We start from the raw sequence: 24,930 nt of genomic DNA, 5'->3' as shown, positions 1-24,930 counted from the left end.
CCCCCCCCCCATATTACTTTCTAGCAGGGAGAGACAGACACTAAACAATACCTAAGTAAATTATATGGTACACCAGGAGTTGGTCCATGTTATGGAGAAAAACGTACAGCAAAGTGGGACTAGAATTCTTGGTGAAGTAGATAAGGGCATTGTAGTATTTATTAAACAGGGTTTCTGGAGAAGACTTGAATGGAGCTGAGTTAGACAGGTGGTAGAGGGAACTAATTTTAAGTTTCTGAATCATTTAAGGTTCTGAGGTCTTTGCCTGGCTAGGGCAGATGAATGAGGGGAGAACAGTGTTGACGTCAGAGATTAAATGTCATGGCAAGGATTTTGGCTTTTATTCTGAAATGGGGAACCATTAAACAGCTTTGAGTAGAAACATACGATTATGACTGGTTTTGTTTTAGATGATGTCTCTGCTGCTGTTTTTGAATAGACTATAGAGTTAAGTATAATGGCAGGGAGATCAATGATTAAAATCCAAGCAAGAAATGGTAAAGATAGACATTTGGCCATCATAGACTACTTAAATCAATAGAAGTGAATACGATCACCAAAGGAATTGTGTTATCTAGTCCTGATTCATTGAAACCTTGAATTACAAATTCTTCCGTGTTACTTTAATAAAGACTGGTAGTCACGAAGTTCCAACCTTGCTTAACATATTGAGGATGGAAATGATGGATTTCATAGTGACTTCATTTTGATAACCAAATCTTTCTTTTCAGAAATGTATTAGCTTCTAAAATTAAATCCAAGTCAGTACTCTAATGAACGAAAAATGAAAGATTTATAAGATTATATCAAGACTAAACTCCTTGAAAGTGGAATGCTATTTTGTCCATATTTATATTTTCATGTCTGGCATACTACCGTGACATGTGAGAGGCAATCATCAGTAAATGTTTAATGAATATCCAAGAAAGTAATTCAAATGATAACCCATCAACACACAAAGCAAAATTACAAAAGGAAATTTATTTCAAAAGCATAAGGGAACATTTACGTTTGAACAGGTGATAAACAGGTGTCTTGCAAAAGGAAAAAAAAAAATCCATGGCATAAAGTTTCTCATTCAAACTTTTCAAGCGAAAAATAGCCTAAGTTGTACACTATTGCTTTATGGAAGGGGAACAGTAGGGAAGGAACACAAACTCAATATTAAACTTTAGAAAGCAAAATCATTTCCGTTCAGCTTTGAGTTTACAAATAAACTTAAAAAAAAAAAAAAAAAAAAGAGTAAAGTTACCCTTACTGTTTATATGTTTAGAGCTGTAGTCTCTATACCATTTCCATGCTTGAAGTGGCTGATCTGCCTTTGATGCTCAGTCTAGTCAGTCAGTTTTCAAATGCCAACTGCATGTTCCTATGTCTGTTCAGATTCCAAGAAAGCTCAGGTTCAGCTCATAGTCTTCTGGAATGTTTAGAGATTATTGCCACCACTCCATAATCAAGCTGACCAATTTCCTTCGCTCACTTGTATCATTCTAGCCTTTAGAAAACATTTTCCCATAAACATTATGCAGTAAAAGTATCTAATAACATATTAACAGTCACAGACTATTCTTCAAAAAATACATCAAACTACTAGAAAATGTCTTTAAGGATTTGATTTGAATAGCAAACCTGGGGAGGGAAGATTAACTGTTGAACGAAAATATAGGAAACATTCAAATGCAGAGCAAGAGCCTACGCTACTAAAAATGCCCATGACATTAAACACTCCACAAACCCCCCATCTGTTGCTTAAACCTAGAGTCTATTGACTAACATATACATTAATTTTGATTAATAACCTGAGAAGTTAAAATCTGGAAAGTGGCAAAAACAAACCAAGAGAGCATCTCTTCTCACTACACCATGTTATCAAGTCAGTTTTCCTGGGTACCCCTAGTTACTAAACCCCAAATTCTAAATGACACTCTCTCCTTGTGTAGAAGTCTGTATGTACATCAGATCTGATCGGATATTTTGGCTGTAGGTAACAACAGGGATTTCTAAACTTATCTTTGAAATTGCAGCCTTTATTTTTAAATAACAATAATCATGTAGGTACAACTAACTCAAAACTCCTTGTTACTGGGGGAAAAACATCTACATGACAAATCAATAAAGGCTTCTTCATACTCAAAAAGATAATCACTGTGTCAAAGAGTACCCATTCTTGGAATTTAAAATAATGATTTAAATATGTTGTGCAGTCAAGGTCCATAGTATGTGTGTGTGTGTGGAAACACACACACACACACACACACATATAAGCTATGTATGTTATTCCTACATATTTGTAGTATCAATAGTAAGATTCATGTTCAAAAGTTTACATCATCATAGTGGAGAAGAGTTATGTAAGCAGTGCAAAGTCTGACTTCTGCATAAAAATGTTATGTCATTTCTATGTTTGGAGAAAGTTGTGTTTTATTTTTATAACACTAAGAAACAATGCTACACTATGGCCTAGCAATTTATTATTTTAAAATGCCGGAAGTAAAACTTTAAGAATGCCCATTACTCTTCTCCATATACAAAAAAGGCAGATGGCAAAAAAGACAGAGGAGAAAGGAAAATCAGTAACCTTTCAAAACTGATGATCTATACTAGTTTTCAGAAACAAGACTGAATTTCAATACATTTTAGACTTGAACTGCTCTCAACGAATTATCAAGATGTTTAAAGGAAGAGTCACAACATGAAGTCTGAATAATGATGACATTGCAAAAACAAGTCAAGATTGTTGATAAAGCATCCAAAAATATCACTGTGGTTTCTTACTTTGGACACAACCATGGTCTGTTACAAAAGTAGGTCATACATACAAAGGTATAAAGAACATTAAATTCTTAGCTGAAGGCAGCAGTCCTTTTAAAGGGATATCCCCGGCAATCCAACGAATAGTAGAATTTAAGTCTATTAAGCTCATTACAATGCTGAAGAATGTGATGTCTTATTCAGTAGAGTCTTCCCCGACTACGACTTCCTCGTGCTCCCCAACCTCGTCCACCTCTACTTCCCCTGAAGGCTCCTCTCTGCTCTAAGAAAAAGCGAACAAGGGTTTAGGTCTTGCTTGGGACTTCATGGTATAGCAAACACAGAAGAAATGCAGTTCATAGCTCTGAATGTAGCAGTAGGCCCCCTAAGAGCAGATAGGTATTCTGCTAGTCTACAAATGTGTTCTGTATTTCAGTACATGGGCACATGTATCCTGAAGTACATATGGCAAGTAGCCTAATACACTCATGGATGATGCTCATACTTAATCTGGAATGAACAGCAAAGCCAATGGCTTTTTAAAGCTATGGTCACATATGTAGACTATCAGACTACTCATGATCAATTTTAAAGAATCAGGGTAAACGGGAAAATGTACTTTCAAATGGAATAGACACATTTCTTTTGTTTCAATCACAAAATTTAAAACCCGTACTCCCATAAATATAGATAGTTCACTGCCTACAGATACTTTCACTGCTTTACCAGCTATGTGAGCTGCACAAAGTGCTGCCAAAGAGATGTCTCATACATACACATCCAGTGTCTGCTTTACTACTGTAAATTAAGTTATCCCTTCTGGGGAAAAATCAAGTCACTTGTGTCATATGGTAAAATGAAAGTCTTTGGTGACCTGATCACCCTCTCTCAAAACCCCAGAGAAGTATTCTTGAAAGGAGTCTTTCCAGTGAAGAAAGTTGACTGATGTTATCCCAAGGCTGTACTCTTCATCATACTTTGAGACTCCTAATTCCAGCCATCAAATCTCTTCATTGGATTCGAAAACTTCCTCATTGCAGTAATCTTGTCAGGAGCATGATTCGGCTTCCCAGAGACTCACTGATCGATGCAGGGCCACGACGCCTGTCACTGTGACTGTCTAGATTGTGCCCGTCTCTGTATATGTCTGCACATTGTTACCCAGCTTTTACCATGATAACATCTTCATTTTCCATCTCTAAGTTATATACGGTTAACATCCATACACTTTTAGCAAATTAGCATTCTTTATAACTATTAGTCATATGCTACACCATATTATTAAAATCTACACTTTGAACCAGTTCCAATGTCAACAACTCAGTTAACCTCAATTGTTCAGCTGCATCTAATGAGTATTATGAAATACACTGTTAATACACATGAGCATCCTTTTTACATTGCCTATCAACTGAGAAGAGCCATTTCTACAGGGATTGATCACATTTTCTTCTTTTAGAAGGGCTTCATCTTGAAGGGTTACTTTGTATTCCCACCATCTCTTCAATGGTCTCAAACTTTTATCACTAATGATTTAGAAAACCACTGCTTCATCAAAATTACACTTATTAAAAACATATTCTAAGAAGAGAAAAGGTGAAGGACACAAATCACTAAGTATGTTTGGTGTTTATGAGATACTGGACAATACCTCATATAGCAAGGAGAATTAACACAGCAAGAATTTGGTTAATATAGAAAAGTGGAATTAGGACCAAATTGTTAATATGGGCAACATCTATGTATAAAAGAACTAAGAATAAAAAACATTTCTCCCTTCCAAATTTGCAGCAGTACTAATGTAACAGAGTGGGAGGTAATGGTGGGGGGAACGGGACCCATCATGCTTCTCTTGTCTCTGTATTGTCAGTTCCCTGAATGCTAATGATACAGCAGATGAGAAGCATGACCCCACAGAATGGTCACTCAAAAAGTGGGAAAAAATACTGAAGTACGTCATATTCACCAATTCTCTACAGTATTGAGAATGTTTTTTAATTGAATGGGTGATTTTAAAAAAGGTTAAGAAAATTCTCCAAATTGTTATTCAATAAGATCATATTAAACTCCCAAATATAAAATACTTAACAAGAAGCTTGCTCATATTTTACAATAAAAAGAAATCAGTTAAGACTTAAAGCCGCTTTGCAATCATCCAGTTTCTGACACTGTAAATTGTACAGCTAACTTTTATAGAGAAGAATATACGTAAGTACCATTGTTTCATCTTGGAAATAGAATATATGCTGATGAATAAATACTTCAGAATTAACCTTGCTGGTAATCATGACCAAACATGTTTGGTTGCTAGAATTATTAAATTGTGTCCTAAACAAGATAATCTACAAGCAAACCAGCCAATAAGAGACTGACTTCACCTGGGATTGAACTGCCTGAGAGAGAATGGACCAGTGGGAAACTCTCCAGTCTCTTAATGGGGAGCAGAAGGAATTGCTCAAAGGACTACACTCGGGACAGAGGGGACAAGACTGACTCTACTTCTATGACTTCTTTTTAGCTAAAGAGGGCAGCAGCAGGCCAGACAAGGTCCAAAAAGATCATTAACGACACATCTGCCAGAAGCCACGTCTATCCCTGAGGGAAAATGAACAAAATGTAAGAATATCTTGCCTCGAAGCTCAAATGGGAAGACAAGGGATGGGTGGTTCATGCCAACCTCCTCCTTTCTTTGTATTGGGAGCACTGACTCTAAAGAGGCATCTCTGTCTAAATATTAAGTACTACATGCTTCATCCAGTGAGCCCACAAGGGTCAGTAAGAAGTTAGAAAAGTTGTTTTCCCAACAGCCCTAATTCCCCAAGCAAACTCAGAAAAGTCATTTGAAGAGTTAAGATACAACATGTAATTTCAAATGAAAATCAAGTACAGCACAATTTCTGCCTCATTTCACATACCGCTTGTACCCAAACGGAAACGCTCACCATAATTCAAGTTGCCCAAATTGCTGCTATATTTCCCACTAGGAGGATTATAAATTTGTCTGGCATCCCTTTTTGGTCCTGCTGTAGATTTCTTAGGTGGTGAACCTGAAGTTGTATCCTCATTGGTTCTTTTTTGTCTGTAATGGTAAGAACAACAATATATTCTATTATGGCAAAGGCTATCAATGTTTATAATTTATATTGCATATTGTTATTAAGTTGGGTGTGACTCAGCAACCCTCTATAGCGTTATGGAAACTTTTAATCTTTAATTTTTAGCATATTATCTACTAAAGACACATTAAAGATTTTAGTCACAACATAAAAAAAAGGAGTAACGTTTGGATCTGATCCATTAACTGTGGTTTGGTTATGTAGACACTGCCAGAGGGCAGCCACAGGACTGAAACACACAGCTGCATAGACTATGCAGGAATGATTCATCATATTAAGTCTACTTATGCCAGAGGAACACACACAAAAAATCTGAAAGTCCCAGGGTTGCATTCTATTAGTTTATTTTACAAATATTAAAGTTAGATTTTGCATCTTAAATCAGGCTCAGGGCTCTTTGAAATACATTTCTTACCCCAACTCAACCTTCTGTACAGGTTTCCAGGATAGTGTTACTGTGCTCTTATAGGAAGGAGGAATGTGGAAGAGATCCTAAAGAGACAAAAGGCACAAAGAGGAATTTAAGGAGAAGAACTTTAGCTTAACCTTGCTTCAGTACTGGTGACAATAAAAAGGGAAAATTTTGTTTACAAATTATACCTATTGCTTCATTAACTACACTGTGTGGCAATGCACAGGAAACATTATCGAAGTTTGTTTCTAAATGTAATTTCAAGTTTCAGGATAAAATATCAACCTTCACCAACGCTTACACCGTAGGCTGACCTTTGCCAGGTACAGCCACTGAGGTGTGGTAAGCAACAGCAACCTCTACCTTTTCCTGCACTCAAGTGTTTCAGCCTTGCCTACGGAATCTTCTTTCTTCCCCTCAATGAAGGAAAACTCCGTTAAGATTTACATACCAAAGAATCAATATGGTAAAAATACAATTTACTAATTTAAAATATTTAAATTATCCAGAGTTGAAATTATATAACCATATAATATCTTCAAAAACATTCATGTCTTTAAACACTCCCCCTTAATTTTTATCTGAAAGTAACATGTGATTTAAGAAACGTTTTTCCATAGTTATACAAATGTGCTGTTAAGAATTATCTACTATATAAAATCTTAGTGCAATACACCAGATAAATGCAGACAAATGGCCAATATAAAGTAGTTTAATCAAAAGCTCTTGTGAGGCTTCTAGTTGGAGGGATTTAGCATAGAAGGAGCTCTGGTAGTGTAGTGGTTTAAGCACTGGGCTGCTAACTTCAAGGTCAACAGTTCAAGTCTACCAGCTGCTCCAGGGTAGAAAGATGAAGCTTTCTGCTCCCATACATATTTACAGCCTTGGAAACCCTATACAGGATCGCTATGAGTTGGGACTGACTCCACGACACAGATCCACCACCACCAATGCACCACCACCAATGCTGTGACTGAGACAGGAAGAAGGTTACGCTGTGGAATTACGAGTCTGCCAGGTAGAAACCATATATATAAAGATTGTGGGAAATGCCACAGATGGACCAAAGCACACCAGTTTTCCATGTGACGTCTGTCAAAGTAATGGACTGATTACGTCACACACACTCCTATCCCACTGAAAATGTAGCTCACGATTTTCTGGCAACACCCCTAATTGCTGACCCTAGATATCATTCTTCTCCAACACCCTCCTGCTACAGTCATCTTTCATTCACTTATGAGTTCCTGAATGGAAGCTTTCATCTCCTTGAATTTGGTCATTGTTGTTATTGGTAAGTGCTGTCCAGTTGGTTCCGACTCACTGACCCTGTATAGGATAAGATTTCCAAGGAACTGGTAGTGGGTTTGAACCGCCAATCTTGTGTTCAAACCAACCTTGTGGTCCAGTGTTTGCCCTACAGCCCACTAGCATTTGTACTGTTACTTTTTCTGAAGTTTCCCTCTCTCTTCTAATAAAAGGTGAATTATTCAATAGGATTTTGAGATTAACATTAAGGTTTATCATTAGTCCCATTTTTGAAAACTTACCTTGATTAAAACATTGATATTGTTTGTTATTTTCAATGCAACAACTTTAATCTTGTTCTGCAAAGGGAAACATTAAAATTCCAGTAACATTTTATGATGTACGCTCCATTCCAAATCAGAACTCAAGTAATTACACTTATCTTTCAGAATCATTTGTACAGTTAGAAATTCTGTGGTTAGAATCTATAAACAGTGTTTATTCCTAGTTCTTGATTCTAAGCAAGTCTAGAGACGATAGAGAAAACAAGTAATCTTTTTATGTTCACTTGACAGACAGGAATACTAAAGTGATAGTAAAGTATTACCTATAGTTTACCAAACAGCCAGATTAAGAGAAAGATCATAATCACATGTGAATTAAAAAAATAAATCAGTTTAAACTGTAGGTATTAAAATGTAAGTATTTCATTAAGACTGGGATGAAGACCGATTAAAGCTGTTGAGATCAAGGAAAACCAAGTATCACAACACAAACACCTATAATTTGGTATAGAATTAGAAGTTAATTTCTTTTTCTCCTGTAAATTAAGATTTGAGTTTTAAAATGATGAAATTAAAACGATGACCATCAAGTTTGTTTGTTTTTTCCTAATGTGCTGCCGAGACACTAATGAAAGGCTGGTAAGTATCACCTATGTTTGGCAACAAACACTATTAGAAAACATTGAAACAAGATATTTCATCAACTGTGATTTAAAAAAATAGTTAACAAATACTCAATATAATCTAATGTCATATTATAACTTCAACAAAGATGTGCATTTTATTCAAGCAAAGTAAAATTTCACATTTCAATCTATGAACTGATGGTTTCAATTATTATTCATATTTACAACTTGTAATAAATAGTGAGTATTATTGGATACGTGGGCCAATACTCTTACCTCTTCTGTCTTTAAGGCCTCTCCTGTTTTACCCTGGAGAGCCAGGCGAAGTTGTCTGATATATACCTGCAGGCCCCGGGCAAAGTACTGAAGCCTAAATGAAGAAATGTTTCTAATTAGCATATCATCTCTTTAACTTTGTTTTAAAACTCAAGTGATCTTTTATTATAGCAAAATGATCCTAAGTACAGAAAAACGGATACACAATATGTTACCAATAAATTAGAGTGCTTTCTTAAATTGCTTGTTTCAGATTGTTTCAGTCATGGATAACACATCAAAATGGGAACAAATCCAAAAATTTAAAATGTGTTTTGGAATAATTACTAGAATAAAAAATGATGGGTCAAGGACCTAGAGTGGAAGACTCATTAGAGGCCTAGTGAGCCCTTTCAGGAATTGGATTTGGGAGAGTAGATTACTGCCAGGACAGCTACAGTTAACAGTGCTCAGTGGTCACCACCAGATCTGAGCTGGGCATGGCTGTTTCCAACTCGGCTTGTCAAGAGTTTTGAGCATACCACCGTGGTTTTCTACGACGGAGAGTGAATTTCTAACAGGGTGGGGGCCCATAATTTTTCCTGTTCCTGTTATCATCTTGGTACACTCAGTTTACAAATTTGGATCTCTTCCCATTTTGCTTCATTGGCTACGCCTTAACTGGGAAGAATAAATTCAAAGCCCTGTTTAAAAGTTCTACATTATCTCATTTAATTAACTAAATTCAATGAACTATCATCATTCTTTTTTCTCTCCTACATGTTTGTATAAAATGGGGTTACTTAATCTCTGTATATTTGAAACTTTGCTAAGAATTTTGTAGAACTATCTTGTCTGTTATCAAATATTTTTATCTATTCAATTTCTATAATGGCTATGCTGTTAAAAATTTCTGGTTTAAAAATATTTTTCCTGATTAAATTTTCAAAAACCACTTTCAATAAAATGCCACCTCGAAAAAAAAAATTAATTTGCCTAATCTGTCTACATGATTTTGTTTTTACTTTTAAAAGATGTCTATTGTATTTAAAATATAACCCTTTTTCAGTTCCCAGTTAACACCTTTTATTCCTGGTGTGGTGCTGTGGGTTAATGCGCTGGACTACAAAGGTGGTCTGATCCTCAAGGTTGGTGGTTCAATCTCACCAGCCGCTCCTCAGAAACCTTATATACAGGGTTGCAATCGACTTGATGGCACTTAACAACAACAACATTCCTTTATACATCTTATTAAAATAAAAATATTTAAGACTATTTATGTACATTTAATTAAAGTACTACTTCAATCACATCCCTCAAATTTTTACTGTGTACCTTGACTGCTGTTATCAATATTTTGTGAAATGTATTAAGTCTTCCTTTCAGAAATAACACGCATTGTTAATTTTATAAATGTTTTCATATATACTTGTAAGGACCACATATCAGAGCGCGAATAACCCTACTTTCTATTATCTGTATCTGTCAGATAAAGGTTATTTTTTATTGTTTCGGTCCTTAATATCTTGTAAATTTTTATTGTTTGGGTCCTCACCAAGACCTTGATTCAAAGGTATCAACACTTCTTCAGCGTCCTTATTCACTCTATACACTTTTGTACTAAGAGGTGATTGGCAATACCATCGCTTGGGTCAGGTGCACTTAAAGTAACATCTCGGCCTTTAAATACTTCAAAGCAGAATCGTCAATGCAATACATCATTTGATGTCTTATTTGCTGCTTCCACGGATGTTAATTATAACCCAAGTAAAATTAAATCCTTGACAAAATAAATCTTTTGTTAATTATAAAGTACCTGACTGGTCCAACTGTGAGGATTTTTGTTTCTTTACATTAAGGTAATCTATGCTGAAGGCCTAAATCTTCAGGTAAGTATTTGAAGTCACCTTCACTTTTAGCCAAGACCCAAAATCAGTAATGATACACTTTGTTCCATGTAAGCTGGTAAAAAGCTTCCATTTTCTTCATCTCTGGGGTCAGTTTTGCTGTGTCTCTACCCTATCTTCCGAAAGTAAGCTACTGTAATTTTTAATGTCTTAATGGATGATCCATGAAATTGCCAGCAAGAAGGCTGGGTTCAACTCTCAACAATGGAGCTGAATCTAGGTAGGTTGCTCCCCTCCCCATCAGATCCCTGGTCTTGCAGCTCCTGGGAGGTCAGCCCTTGGTAAGGTTTGATAAGAGTATTCTGGCTCCCTTTCAGGGGGGGTAAGGTACGGTGAATGAAAGGTCTTACAAACACCAGAAACAAACTACAGTACAAAGCTTCAAGGTCACTACTGCCGCCTTTGCCAAGGAGAAGATCACCTCAATCATACCTCACCTGATTTTGAAATCTTTGAGCTTTTCTGCATTCAGTTTGGCTGTTAAGAAATCTGGAAGTTTTCGACCCAACTGGTGAAAGCTATACAACAAACATTCCACGTAACTGAACTGAAGCTTAGGTTCTTCGTTTCCAGCATTCTCCCCATTTTCTGCTTCTTCCGGAGGGAGAGGCATGTACTCCTATGAGATGAAAATACTGAGATGTTTATAATCTTATATAAATCCTAATTACTAAACAGCTATGAAGTAATTATAGAGTATGTTTTTAAGACATGAAGCATTAAAATCTACCAACTCCAGAAGCTTAAGTAAGGTTTCACTTTCACACATTGGATCAATGCTCTAGCCCGATAGATAACTCTCCATTTACACCTGTGTTTCACCTTCGACTACTACTATCAATTATGAAAGTCGCTAATCAGACACTTACACAGCTGAGAGACTTGAGGGTCACAGAGCTTATATAACTTCTTTCAGTGGTGACAAAGGCACTCAGTTTACTGTTGTTGTTTTTAAATCAAATGTTGATTCCTTGAATCACTACACTAATCTTAAAAGAATTTTCTGAACATTAGCCTATACTGTTCTATTATTAACTCTAACTGCATTTAAAGTACTGTCAAAGGTATCCATTATCAGTATTTCAACATACAATACGTAGTGCAGGTCTGAAAAGACCACAGATTTGGATGCATCACTTCAGGGTAAACATGCAATGCTGATCAGAGCTTAAAAAGCTTAACTATGAGTTGGGATCTACTCACTGTCAGTGGGATTTTAAACTATATTTGGAAATGAAAAAAACTCCTACACACCCTGATACTACTCAGGTAGTCCGCATATGGTTTAAGCAGCTAATAACACTTGTTAAAATGACTGTCTAATTTCAAAATCTAGTTCTCTATAACCCTGAAATTAATCTTCAATTATTAGAGTACGCCATAAGGAATGAAAAGGAGATCTTACCAATAACTTATCGAATAGTTTCCTCAAATTTGTCTCAAGCTTTTCCATGTCACCACAAAATGAACTCATCTCTGCCAACAATTTCAAAACCTAAAACACACAATTCAAAGGTTGTTACTACAGTTTTATTTGTTTTAAATGTACAGGACTGTAAAATTAGAATGATTCCAGATAACATAACAGTTTAAGACTTTGAGCCGAAGAAATAAAATTCAGAGACACACGCCTGCCTTTTACACTTTGCAGATGTAGGAGGGAAATGGCAAGTGTGTTTCATATGCCGCTGTTCCATTCAGCAGTTGGTATTAAATGCCTTTCATAAAACCCAAATCACAATCAAGATCAAGAGCTACACTATATATTTAGAGATTCAAAGGTAAATCAGTGAAATGTGGGGCAGCTATAAGAAACAGATAAAAAGCATTATAAGTGCTGTTGTAAGTGTATATGCACATTATAATTAAGATTTAAAAAATGGGACTATTTCATTTCTACTGGAGACACAGCTTAACGGATATTCTTTGTTAATCCACTTCAAATCTAGCTCCATCCATTATGGACAGATAAGGAAACTATTAAAAAATGAAGCACCTTATTTTAAAATATCAAGGGTACAAAAGACACCAGAGGTACAGTAGAAACAGGCAGTGTTTACCCACAGTTGTTATTGTTAAGTGCTGTCGAGTCAATTCCAACTCATAGTGACCCTGTTACTGGGTTTCTGAGGAGTACCTGGTAGGTTCACAGTACAATGCTTATCCTCAAGCACCACATCCACACTGGTAAACTTTAATTGAATCCATAAAGATTTCTATGCAAATAATCCTGGCTAGTCATTGCCAAACATTTAAATTACTCCCTTAGAAATCATACTTAAATTGTTGTTCAAGTTGGTTCTGACTCATAACCCTATATAGGGTTACCAAGGAGCGGCTTGAACTGTCAAACCTGGTTAAAATATGAGACTGCTTTTAGTACTAAATCAGAACTTTTCTCTTACCTCCAACTGTATATCAAGACCCTCCACTGGGGTAGTCAAGGAACTGAGGTTTGGAAGAACATGCTCACAGAAATAAGTAACAAACCTTGTAGAATGAACATTTTTCTGTTGAAACAAAAAATTATAAGAAGATTGAGCTGTAGAGAAAAAAAAATCAAACAGAATGACATTCAATGAAATATATTTGAATTCTTCTTTAATTCTCGGAACAAACTGTGGGCTAAAATTTTGTGTGGCCTCTGAACTCAAAGAATAGGCCCTAAAAACTGTTATTTTTCAAACTGCAGTAGGCGTACCCCAGCAGGTTTACTGCGAGGGGAAACAAAGTGAGAGATGAAGAGGGTATTTTCCTACAGCTACAATCTGCTAGAAAATTTAAGGAAAAAAATTTAAATGACTAGATCATGTATTTAGATGAGGTACAATACAAAGTAAAACACACGATTTTCATATTCTAAAAAATCTTTTAAGGAAGACATAAAAGACCTTCCTTGCTGCTTTGGGTGCTGACGTCCCCCTCAAGAGCATACTCACTCTGCGGTATTAAGGGTATAGAGCACTGAAAATACATCAAATAAATGGCTTACCGAGAAGAGGGGCACTGCCTGCCGAGTGCACTGCAGGAGCCTGTCAACACAGTCAGGATCTGAGGGGTTGAAGGTCTGTTCCAGGTCAGCCTGCTCGGCCACTAACTCAACAAGCTGCTGTCTTCCACTCACTGTCTGTAAGCTTTTTAACCCAGATAGGATCTTCATGAACAGAACAAATTCTTCGCCTGTCACATCTTCCAGGACCTGCAGAGACAATTTAGAATAGATAGTACCTTTAGTGCCCAAATGGGAGAGAAAGATCAATACTGAAACTATAGCAAATTTATTTCAGCTACTAAAGTCAGTTTGCTATTAATGCTGTGACATACTGATGAAAAGGACCATTTCGAGCTCCAGTCCACTGAACTTCAGAGTACTAGCCACGTGTTCATATACAGGGAGGCAGAAACTGGTTTTAGAAACTCTTCTTTTTTATGTATAAAGCACAGATATGCATACAGTATATAGTAAGCTGCTAAATCTGAAGAGGTTTCATATATTTAAATGCCGCTTCAGTCACAATGTTAATTGAACATAAAATCGAAAACTGGATTAACACAAAATATCTTTTAATCCTTCTCCCCAATAGAATTAACTATTCTCTTTCATAGCTTAACTATAATGTGCATATACATTTTTAACAGCATTTATAAAACTATAAATTATTTTCTAAATCAGTAGGTCTAAATCCTTCTGTTCACTGATCAAAGTAGCTACTTCACCATTACTAGCAAGGGTACAGATAACATCTGATGACTGATACTCCCAGCTGAAGAAATGTTCTTTCTCTATCACTAAAGAAATCCTATCAGGGAGCAAGTGCACAGTGTTATCACAGAGGAAACTGTGACTCTTCCAGAATGTGTACAAACATACACAAACTCCCAATGTTTTGACACTTTAGCATACTTTATGAGTCCTTAAAATCTAAAATTATGCTAGACAGATGCTGGGAGCAGAGACAGCATGGACTCATGCTCTTGAAGAGTGGATAGTCACATGGGATAGAATGAAAAAGGTCATTTCATTGTGATAATATATTTCATTGAGTAATAATCCTGAATATTATGGAAGAGCAGCCTGAGATGTAAATGAGGATTAAGGAGTTTCCTGAAGGAGGTAAGTTGTACAGTTCCGAAGGGTGTATAAGCTGTGAGGATAACACCACAAAGGACTTAACTGTGACTATTATCTTTAAAACGAATACACTAATTCATCATTACAAGTGGCCATAGTGTGAAGTACAAGACAAGAAAATCATGAAGCAGCTCTACAGAGGTTCTAATGGGATATGCAACTTGATACATAAAGTACATGAAGCACTGATAAACATAAAGTACATAATAAATACATAAAGTACATGATAAACGCTGCTAATTTCAAATACAACTTTTTGCTTTAGTCAAGTTCTAAGTGATGACTGAAGCTTACCTTTTTGGATTCAGTTAATATAAGTTCTTCTACTTCCTTTGTTAAGACTTCATCTGGTAAAGTCTTAAGTTTTGTAGATAGGAATTTGATTGCTCGTTCTCTAACAATGTCTTCTCCTTGAAGTATTTGGCTGAACAAACCTCCTAAAGTCCCTGCACACAAAAAAGTTAAACGCAGCATTTCAATTCTATATTGTAAGCCAAGCAACCGAATGACTAGAGTGTAATGAAATACTATAATGCAACTCAACTTATAGTATTTCTTCTTAAATGAGCTGATAAACCATCAAGACTGGTGGTAACAAGTTTGAAGTGGATACAGCATACACATGCTTAGCAGGACTTTCCCTTTTAACAATATTAATAATGAAATTAGAAACGAATCAAATCCAGGAATTGTGGAAGAATTTCTTTAAAGGAGCAAAGGGAGTTCTCTAATGGTAAACTAACAACTATTCTGCTGGTTTTCTAAGTCATACCTTGACAGCTAAAATCCCTCCCCCCGCCACAAAACAGATCTCTGGGTGAACTCCAGACTTAGATGTTATAAAAAAGGAATAAAATAAAATCTGGCCTTTATCTTTAATTGGATTCTTAATGAGTAATGCCAAGCTCCTAATGTTTTAAGACATCAAACAATTCAGAACATGAATTGGTCTTACCTTTTGCATCCATCTTAAATATACTTAACAGGGCGTTGTTCACTAAGTTAAATTCTGCAGAGTCATCTGGAGAACAGAAAAGTGCCACAGTAAGAAATCAGAATTATCATCTGACTCATTTTCAAAGACTCAACATAGTTTCTTAACAATTGTGTTGAGAGGAGATGTATAACTGAGTAATTCTCTCTCATACCAAAAAAAGGCATCTTCCATGTAGGGGTAGAGAACCTGATAAGCACACCTGGAAAAGCTGTATGGGCAGGTAGTACAATTAAGAAATTATGGAAATGGAGGGGATGAGGAGGGAAGTCACGAGGCATCACAAATTCCTTTTGTAAACAGAATCAAAACCAAAATCATACAGCTGTAGGAAATACATAATGTTGTTGTTGTTGTTAAGTGCCGTCGAGTAGGTTCCCACCCATAGCGACCCTGTACAGGGTTTCCGAGGGTGTAAATCTTTACGGGAGTAGAAAGCCTCATCTTTCTCCCGCAGAGCGGCTGATAGTTTCGAACCGCTGATCTTAAGGTTCGCAGTCCGATTCGTAACCACTACGCTACCAGAGCTCCTTAGGAAATACATAATGGAGACATTAAATCAGGCGTCAGACTACTGAAAGGACAAAATTAGGTTTGTCTCTATCAGAGGCAGGCCCTTTAGTCAAAAGTAAAATCAAACTAAAACTACACAGTGACTGTTTCAGAAAGCAATGATAATTGTGCTAAAAAGGTGTAGTAATAGTGACATCCCGTACCTGTTTGCAAAAGTTGGGTTAGTATGTCTGCCACTCGAGGAAGGTTTTCTCCAGTGGCAAACTGAGGCAGCTCTTTAATTGCTTGACGTCGAATCTGGGGATGATTTCAAAGCACAAGTTAGCCAAATACTATCTTCATTTAAAAATAACTTTAGAAACTTAACTTTTAAATTAATTATTTAATTAAACATCCAAGTAAAGATAAACAGATTGAAAACTAATTTTAATCTAATTTCACATTTATGAGGATGAATCATAAATTATCCACACTGCAGTTATATTAAAACGCCTGTCCAAGTCCATGGCTGATGATATCACTGAGCGTGCATGTGAAATGACTTTGTTAAATGGATGAGTAATAGTGGATTATGTGGCAAATCATTTGCAAATCAGTCATGAAATAATCATCAACATACTTAGGTTTTGAAAAGTTGATACAAAGTGGGTTCTGACACAACTCACAGAAGAATATAAACAAAACTGTTTTTAACAAGCAAAACTATACATTTTCACACTTAAAAGGAAGCAAAAGAGCTAATGCTGGTGGTGTGCTGTGCAGTTGGTACAGACTCACAGCAACCCTGTACAGGGTTTACGAGGATGTAAATCTTTACGGGAACAGAAAGCCCCATCTTTCTCCTGTGGAACAGCTCGTAGTTTCAAACTGCTGACCCTGAGGTAAGCAGCCCGATTCGTAACCACTACGGTACCAGAGCTAATACATTTCCTCAAATGTAGATTTGAGATGATAAACAATGGAAATACAATTATTGGGGTTTTACTGTCTTTGGGCATATTACACTATCACCCACTAATAGTAATTACTGTGGACTAATAACTTCATTTTACAATTTTTCATACGACTAGTTTATATAACACAAATGTTTTCTATGCACTTAATTCTGAATACTTATAATGGTTTACTTAATTTTATATAAAAATGTACAGGGTTTATCTCCAATAAATCGTACTTGATTCATGCAATTCACTTGAAAAATAGGTAATGAAGTATTGAAAATACTTAGAAACCTGGATTAATGGTCAGATATGCTAATAGTTAAGTCTGTTCCACTGAATAGACAAAGTATTTATTTTCGCAATCATATAATTATTACACAGACCAGTTATTTTTTCCGCCATGTGAAATATTTAGGTGTGCTTAATTTGTTTTGAGGAGCTCTGGTAGCGTAGTAGTTACGAATCGGGCTGCTAACCTCAGGGTTGGCAGTTCAAAACTACCAGCTGTTCCGCGGGAGAAAGATGAGGCATTCTGCTCCCATAAAGATTTACAGCCTCGGAAACCCTGTACAGGGTCACTGTGAGTCGGAACCGACTCCACGAAAAACAACAACAAGAAGTTATATTTCAGGGTAAAATTACTAATTATTTAATTAAATATCCAAGCAAGAACAAACTGATAGAATTAACAATGAAGACCAGGTATGCCTTTTCACAGTAGAAAGGGGGCTCTCAAACGTACCCAATGAGCCCAGACTGATGTTGTGCCAGACATCACTGCAGTATTTACTCTGCACTGACATAAGGAGCACTCTCATTAGCTGCACAGAATTTCAGGAGAAACTTTTCAAATCTTCACTCATAAACTTACCGAAACATCTTCATCCTCACAGAGGTCTAATTGTGCATTGATAGCAGAATCAGCCAATTCTGGAAAATGCTTAAAGAATTTTGGAATAAACTGAGCAGCTAATCTTTTTTCCTTGGTACCACCTTTCACACCATCCAGTATAATCTGATAGGAATCTTTATGCTAAAAGAAAGAAGCAGAAAAGAGTCAATTTTGTTAGCTATCATTTGATTCTGCATTAAATTAGCCAACACATGTTCATTCTAGTGACTACTGACCCTAGCTTTGTGACTATAAGTACTTTAAAAATTGTAATTAATATCTGCAAAGTCAGTTTGAACCACAAGGTCGGTAGTGGTTCAAGCTCACCAGTTGCTCCTTGGAAAACCTATTAAGGGTCGCTATTGGTTGGAACCAACTCAACGGCACTTAAAACAACAACACGTTCTGAAAGAACTGTCTTATATTTACTTAAACATAAAATTTTATGTTTCCAATTAGCACCTTCAAAAGGATGGAGCCAAGCTATTACTGTAATGGAACAATTCCAGGAAGGTTTAAAAGCACAGCTTGATTTTGCCTTGTATTTTAAGATATAAAAACATAAATGATTCTTTCTATACAATTATTCAATTTTAAATCAAGACACAGCCTAATGTCATGTTTTAAACTTTATATTAGAACAATATTCACAATTTATTTGTTTTCTATTTTAGTAAGTCTGTTGCTCAGATATTTATAATCTAAAATCAAGTCATTCCCAATCCTCCTTATACACCTTCCTCCAAGCCAGTTCCTTTATTAAATGACAACAATCAAGCTGGCAGAAAGCAGTAATAAGTATAGGAGACTACTGCGTACGTCTATTTGGCATGTAAATAAATGAAAAGCCTTAAAATTATATTAGCACAGTGTTTACACTCTGTATAAGACAGTATTCGAACCGTTTCAGATATGTGAGGTCGCTTGCTGTCACCAACAGGTGGTGGCGGTTAGGTTCCATGGAGTCGGTTCCGACTCATAGCAACCCTGTGCAGGGTTTCCGATGCTGTAAATCTTTATGGGAGCAGAAAGTCTCATCTTTCTTCCATGGAAGAGTTGGTAGTTTCCAACTGCTGACCTTAAGGTTTGCAGTCCAATTCCTAACCACTAGACTAACAGAGGCACCAACAGGGGAATGATTAATCTGAGTAGAAACATCCAATGGATTATTGTGTTGTTAAGCGCCATTGAGTTTTGACTTACAGCAATGCTGAATAGGGTTTCCGAGGAACTACTGATGAGATTGAACCGCCAACCTTGAGGTTCAAACTGACCTTGTGGTCCAGTACAGTATCCCACAGTGCCACACCAGGACTCTGATGGATTATAGACTCATCAAAAGTTTTTAATAATTCTTTTCACAGGCATGGGAAATTCTATGTATTAAAAGGCTATAGTCAGAAATCTTTTAGAAGATATACCTTAAATATAATTTGCACACTTACTATACTACAAATACTGCCAACCTATGCAAACCCGTGACTCCACATGATAAACACTGGACTGCAAACTATAAAGTCATTGGTTCAAGCCCACAAGCCAATCTGTAGGAGAAAGATGAAGCTTCAAGAAAAAAAAAAAAAGTCACAATGAGTTGGAATCGACTTGATGGCACTAAACAACCTAAACCAAAAAAACCTGTTGCCATTAAGTAAATTTCTGCTCATGGTGACCCCATGTAGAATACAACTGCTACACAAGGTTTTCTTAACTGTAGGATATACTTGTAGTTAAGAAATCCTTGTACAATTACAACTAGCATTCAGATATATACACTAACCACTAAAGTCAGTGATGAAGAAACTAAAGAACTCTACCAATTTCTCCAATCTGAAATTGATCAAACATACAATTAAGATATATTGATAATTACTAGTAATCGGAATGAGAAAGCTGGAAACAAAGAGAAGGGATCAGTAGTTAAAAAATACGGCCTTAGTGATATAAATACATTTGGTCATCTCACGGTAGAATTTTGCATGATGGATTTTTTCATTGAAAATACCTTTTTTGTAAACATAAACAGCGACTATATACGTGGTCCTGGCCAGACTGAAAACACAGCACTACAACTGTGGGAAGAAATGATTGAGAAGCTCTGTATCATCAGCCAAATAAGACCAAGGGCCACATGGAATATCTCATATGCAAGGTCATGCTCAAGCTGAAGAAACTCTGAGCCCAACACAACCTTCAGTACATCCCACCTGTATTTAGAGACTAGTACAAGAAGAGACTTGATATGCTGAACACTAATGACCGAATACCAGAGAAGTTGTGGGATGATATCAAGTACATCATACACGAAGAAAACAAAGGTCATTGAAAAAAAAAATAGGATAGAAAGAAAAGACCAAAATGGATGTCAGAGGGACTCTGAAACTTGCTCTTGAACACAGAGTAGTTAAAACAAATGGAATAAATGAGAAAGTAAAAGAGCTTAAAAGAAACTTTCAAAGGGCAGCTCAAGAAGACAGACAAGTATTATAATGAAATGTGCAAAGACCTGGAATCAGAAAATTCAAAGGAAAGAACACACTAAGCATTGCTCAAGCTGGAAAAAACAAAAACAAAGGGGGGAAAAAAAAAAGCCTGAGTTGCAATATTGAAGGATTCTATAAGATAAATGAGTCCTGGTGTCAATTGCATTGTAAGATAAGAACTGGACTTATAACCACAAGGTTGGCAGTTCAAACCCAACAACCATTCTCATAAACCCTATATTGTGTTTCTGTGAATCACAACCGACTCAATGGCACACAACACAAGCAAAACATTGAACAATGCAAGGCATATCTGAAGATGGAAGGGATATACAGATTCACTGTACCGAAGAGAACTGGTCGATGTTCAATTATTTCAGGATGTAGCATGTGATCAAGCACTGATGTTACTGTTGAACGAAGTCCAAGCTGCACGGAAAGCATTAATGAAAAACAAGGCTCCAGGAATTGATGGAAGACTAACTGAAATGTTTCAACAAACTGATGCAGCGCCGAAAGCACTAGTCTACGCCAACACATTTGGGAGACAGTTACCTGTCCAACTAACTGGAAGTGATCCATATTTATGTCCATGTTGTGATTCAACAGAATGTGGAAATCACTGAATAGCACATGAAGTAAAATTCTTCTGAAGATAATTCAAAAGTGGTTACAAGAGCACACTGACAGAGAGCTGCCAGAAATTCAAGCTGGATTCAGAAACGGAATTGGAATGCAGGCTATCACTGCTGATGTCACATGGATATTGGTTGAAAGCAGAGAATACCATAAAGATGTTTACCTGTGTCTTACTAACCATGCAAAGGCATTCAATTGTGGGATAATAACAAACGATGGATAACATGAAGAATGAGAATTCCCGGACACTTCATTGTGCTCATGAGGAAACTGTACATGCATGAAGAGGCAGTTGTGCAAACAAAACAAGGAGATGCTGCATAGTTTAAATCAAAGAACGGTGTACGTCAGGGTTGTCTCTTCACCATACTTAAATACTGACTAGATAATACGAGAAGCTGGACTATGTGAGTAGGAACTCGGCATCAATGGGAAGATACACATCATGCAGATGACTCAACCCTTATTGCTGAAAGGGAAGAGGACTTTAAGCACTTATAGATTAGATCACAGAATACAACCTTCAGTCTCTATTCCAACTCAATGTGAAGAAAAAACATTCTCACAACTGGGCCATTAAACAACATCTTAATAAACAGAGAAGTATGAAGTTGACAATGATTCTATTGTACTTGAATGCACAACCAATATTCATGGAAGCAGCGGTCAAGAAATTATAAACTACTGATTTCTGGTAATGTCGCGGACCAGGCAGATGCACTACATGAACCCTCTAGAACAAAAATACAAGAGGCCATACAAATAGACACAAATGAAAATCCTGGAACCCTGAACTTCAGAAGAAAGTTTAGAGAACTAGACTGAGTTCTTGCTGGGAGAGAACCTGCACAGGGGCAGTGAGCAAGAAAGAATGACTGGTGACTGGTCGGCTAGACACAGTGCAACCTTTGTGAGCAGCTTTGGCAACAGAAGGTAGCCTGGCAGAGCAGTCACACAGGGGACTGGAAAGGGGCGGTTATCTCCCACCCCCGTCCATCCCCCGCCCAATCTCTGCTTTCCAGGAGCTCGGCACCACATGGTTGGGAGCCATGGAAGTATAAGGCAAGGTCCCAGATTAAGACACAAAAAAGGACATTATATCAGATTAATGGAATAAATGAACAAGAGGAGAGAATCATAATAAATATCTATGTCCATAATGAAAGAGCCTCAAAATACATAAATCAAACTCTAATAGAAATGAAGAAATAGACAATTGTGTTAACAGGAGATTGATACAACACTTTGGATGAAGGACAGAACAACTAGAAAGAAAACAAACACAAAGAACTAAAGAACACAATCAACTAACTTGACCTCATAGACACATTCAGAGCACTCAATCCAACAATAGATCAATATACATTCTATTCCAGTGCACATGCAATAGTCTTCAGAATAGACCTTACTTGGTAACAAATCTAACCAAAGAACCAAAAGACCTATACAAAAAAATTACAAAACACTACCACAAGAATGCAAGCAAAATTTTGCTAAAGATAATTCAAACACGGTTGCAACCATAAAATGACAGAAAACTTCCAGAGGTTCAAGCTGGATTTAGAAGAGGATATGGACCGAGAAGTATCATTACTGACGTCAGATGGATCTTAGCTAAAAGCAGAGAATACCATAAAGACGTTTACCTGTGCTTTATTGACTTCCAATTGTGTGGCTCATGACAAGCTATGGACAGTATTGGGGAGAATGAGTATTTCGGAACACTTAATTGTAATGCTTTTGAGGAATCTGTACATAGACCAAAAGGTAGTCATTCAAACAAAACAAGGGGACACTGAATGATTTTAAATCAGGAAAAGGTTGTATTCTTTCACCATATTGATTCAATCTGTATGCTGAGCAAATAATCCAAGAAATTGGATTATATGAAGAAAAAGGTGGCATCAGGATTGGAGGAAGACTCAATAACAACATGTGATATGTAGATGATACAACCTGCTTGCTGAAAGCCAGGTGGAATTAAATATTTACTGATAAAGATCAAAGACCACAGCCTTTGGTATGGGTTGCACCTCAATGTAAAGAAAACAAAAATCCTCACCACTGGATCAATAAGTAACATCCACACAAATGGAGAAGAGACTGAAGTTGTCAGACTTCATTTTGCTTGGTTCAACCATCAATCAACACTCATGGAAGAAGCAGACAAGAAATCAAATGATGTATTGCATTAGACAAATCTGCTGCCCAAGACCTTTTCAAAGTGTTGAAGAGCAAAGATGACAGTTTGAGGACTATGGTACACCTGACCCAAGCCATGGTATTTTCAATAACCTTAAATGTATGTGAAAGTTGGAGAGTGAATAAGGAAGACCATAGAAGATGGATGCATTTGAGCTATGGTGTTGGAGAGTAGAATATTAAAAGTCTCATGGACTGCCAAAAGAACAAACTAATCTGTGTTGGAAGAAGTACAGCCAGAATGCTCCCTGGACTGCCCAGGATGGCCAGACTTCATCTCTCATACTTCAGATGCATTGTCAGGAGGGACCATTCCCTGGATGTTTGATAAAATGGATGGTGAGAGAAAAAGAGAAAGACCCCCAATGAGATGGAATGGCACAGTGGCAGCAGTGATGGGCAAACATGTAGCAATGATTGTGAGGTTGGTGCAGGCCAGGCAGTGTTTTATATACAGGGTCGATGAGTCGGTACATACTCGATGGCACCTAACAACAACTACAAGAAACAAAAGAACGACCTAGAGAAATGGAGGAACATACCCTGCTCATGAATAGGAAGACTTAACATGAAAATGAGTCCTTGTATGGTGCTGTGGGTTAATGCGCCACACTGCAAAGCCATTTGAACTGAAAGGTCGGTAGTTCAAGCTCACCAGCTGCTCCTTGGAAGCCGTATACAGGGTTGCTATGGGTCGGAACCGACTCGATAGCACGCAACGTAATCTACAGGTATAATGCTATCCCAATCCCGATTCCAACATCATTCTTTAAAGAGATGGAAATACTAACCACGAATTTTACATGGAAAGGAAAGAACCCCTGAATAAGCAAAGAATTAACAAAAAAGAACAAAGTAGGAGGCCTCTTGCTTCCTGATCTCAAAACCTAATACACAGCCACAGTAGTCAAAACAGCATGGTACTGATACAATGACACACACCTAGATCAAAGGAACAGAATTAAAAAGCCGAAAAAAAAATTCATCCATCTAAGGTCAGTTGATCATCAACAAAGGTTTGAAATGCATTAAATGGGGATGAGATAGTCTTTTCAACAAATGGTGCTGGTAAAATTGGAAATTCATTTTCAGAAAAATGAAACAAGACCCATATCTCACACCATATACAAAAAGGACCTCAATATGTATTAAAGACCTAAATGTAAAACTTAGAACTATACAGATCAATGAACAAATAGGGACAAACTCAGGAGCTCTGCTACATTATATAAATACACTATCAAACATACTTGGAAACACAAAAATAGAAGAAAAAATACATGACGGGGAACTCCTAAAAATTAAGACACTTAATGTGCATCAAAGGATTTCACCAAAAAAAGAGAACCCAAAGCATGGGAAGAAATGTGGTGTAGCAATGACATACTAGACAAAGGACTACCTCCAAAATATATAGAACACTTCAACACTTCAACCAGAAGACAAATAATCCAATTAAAAAATGGGCAAGGCATGAGTAAGACACTTCACCAAATCAAACAGTAAGGCAGCCAGCAAGCATATAAAGAAATGCT

General features: G+C 36.8%; 1 protein-coding gene across 4 annotated transcripts in view; it reads right to left on the bottom strand.

Annotated features, from left to right (window-relative positions):
- Positions 1-2,451: 2,451 nt before the first annotated feature.
- API5 (apoptosis inhibitor 5) overlaps positions 2,452-24,930 on the bottom strand; it is a 31,991-nt gene continuing 9,512 nt past the window's right edge. Inside the window, exons 2-14 of one of the 4 annotated variants that reach the window (XM_006865024.1) lie at positions 18,051-18,212; positions 16,442-16,535; positions 15,687-15,752; positions 15,026-15,177; positions 13,592-13,798; positions 13,005-13,109; positions 12,005-12,094; positions 11,037-11,218; positions 8,714-8,807; positions 7,830-7,886; positions 6,283-6,359; positions 5,694-5,830; positions 2,799-3,034 (exon numbers count right to left, since the gene is read on the bottom strand). In XM_006865024.1, coding sequence (XP_006865086.1) covers positions 2,952-3,034; positions 5,694-5,830; positions 6,283-6,359; positions 7,830-7,886; positions 8,714-8,807; positions 11,037-11,218; positions 12,005-12,094; positions 13,005-13,109; positions 13,592-13,798; positions 15,026-15,177; positions 15,687-15,752; positions 16,442-16,535; positions 18,051-18,212 — 1,506 coding nt within the window. In that variant the 3' untranslated portion in view covers positions 2,799-2,951. Of the gene's footprint in view, positions 3,035-5,693; positions 5,831-6,282; positions 6,360-7,829; positions 7,887-8,713; positions 8,808-11,036; positions 11,219-12,004; positions 12,095-13,004; positions 13,110-13,591; positions 13,799-15,025; positions 15,178-15,686; positions 15,753-16,441; positions 16,536-18,050; positions 18,213-24,930 lie in introns of all 4 variants that reach the window. The other 3 variants (XM_006865025.1, XM_006865026.1, XM_006865027.1) reach the window with 3 other exon arrangements.

The sequence above is a fragment of the Chrysochloris asiatica genome, unplaced genomic scaffold (genome assembly GCF_000296735.1).
Source record: "Chrysochloris asiatica unplaced genomic scaffold, ChrAsi1.0 scaffold00075, whole genome shotgun sequence".
NCBI classification, from domain to species: Eukaryota; Metazoa; Chordata; class Mammalia; order Afrosoricida; family Chrysochloridae; genus Chrysochloris; species Chrysochloris asiatica.
The sequence above is the reverse complement of the archived record's forward strand: the minus strand, read 5'-3'. Positions and strand labels throughout refer to the sequence as shown.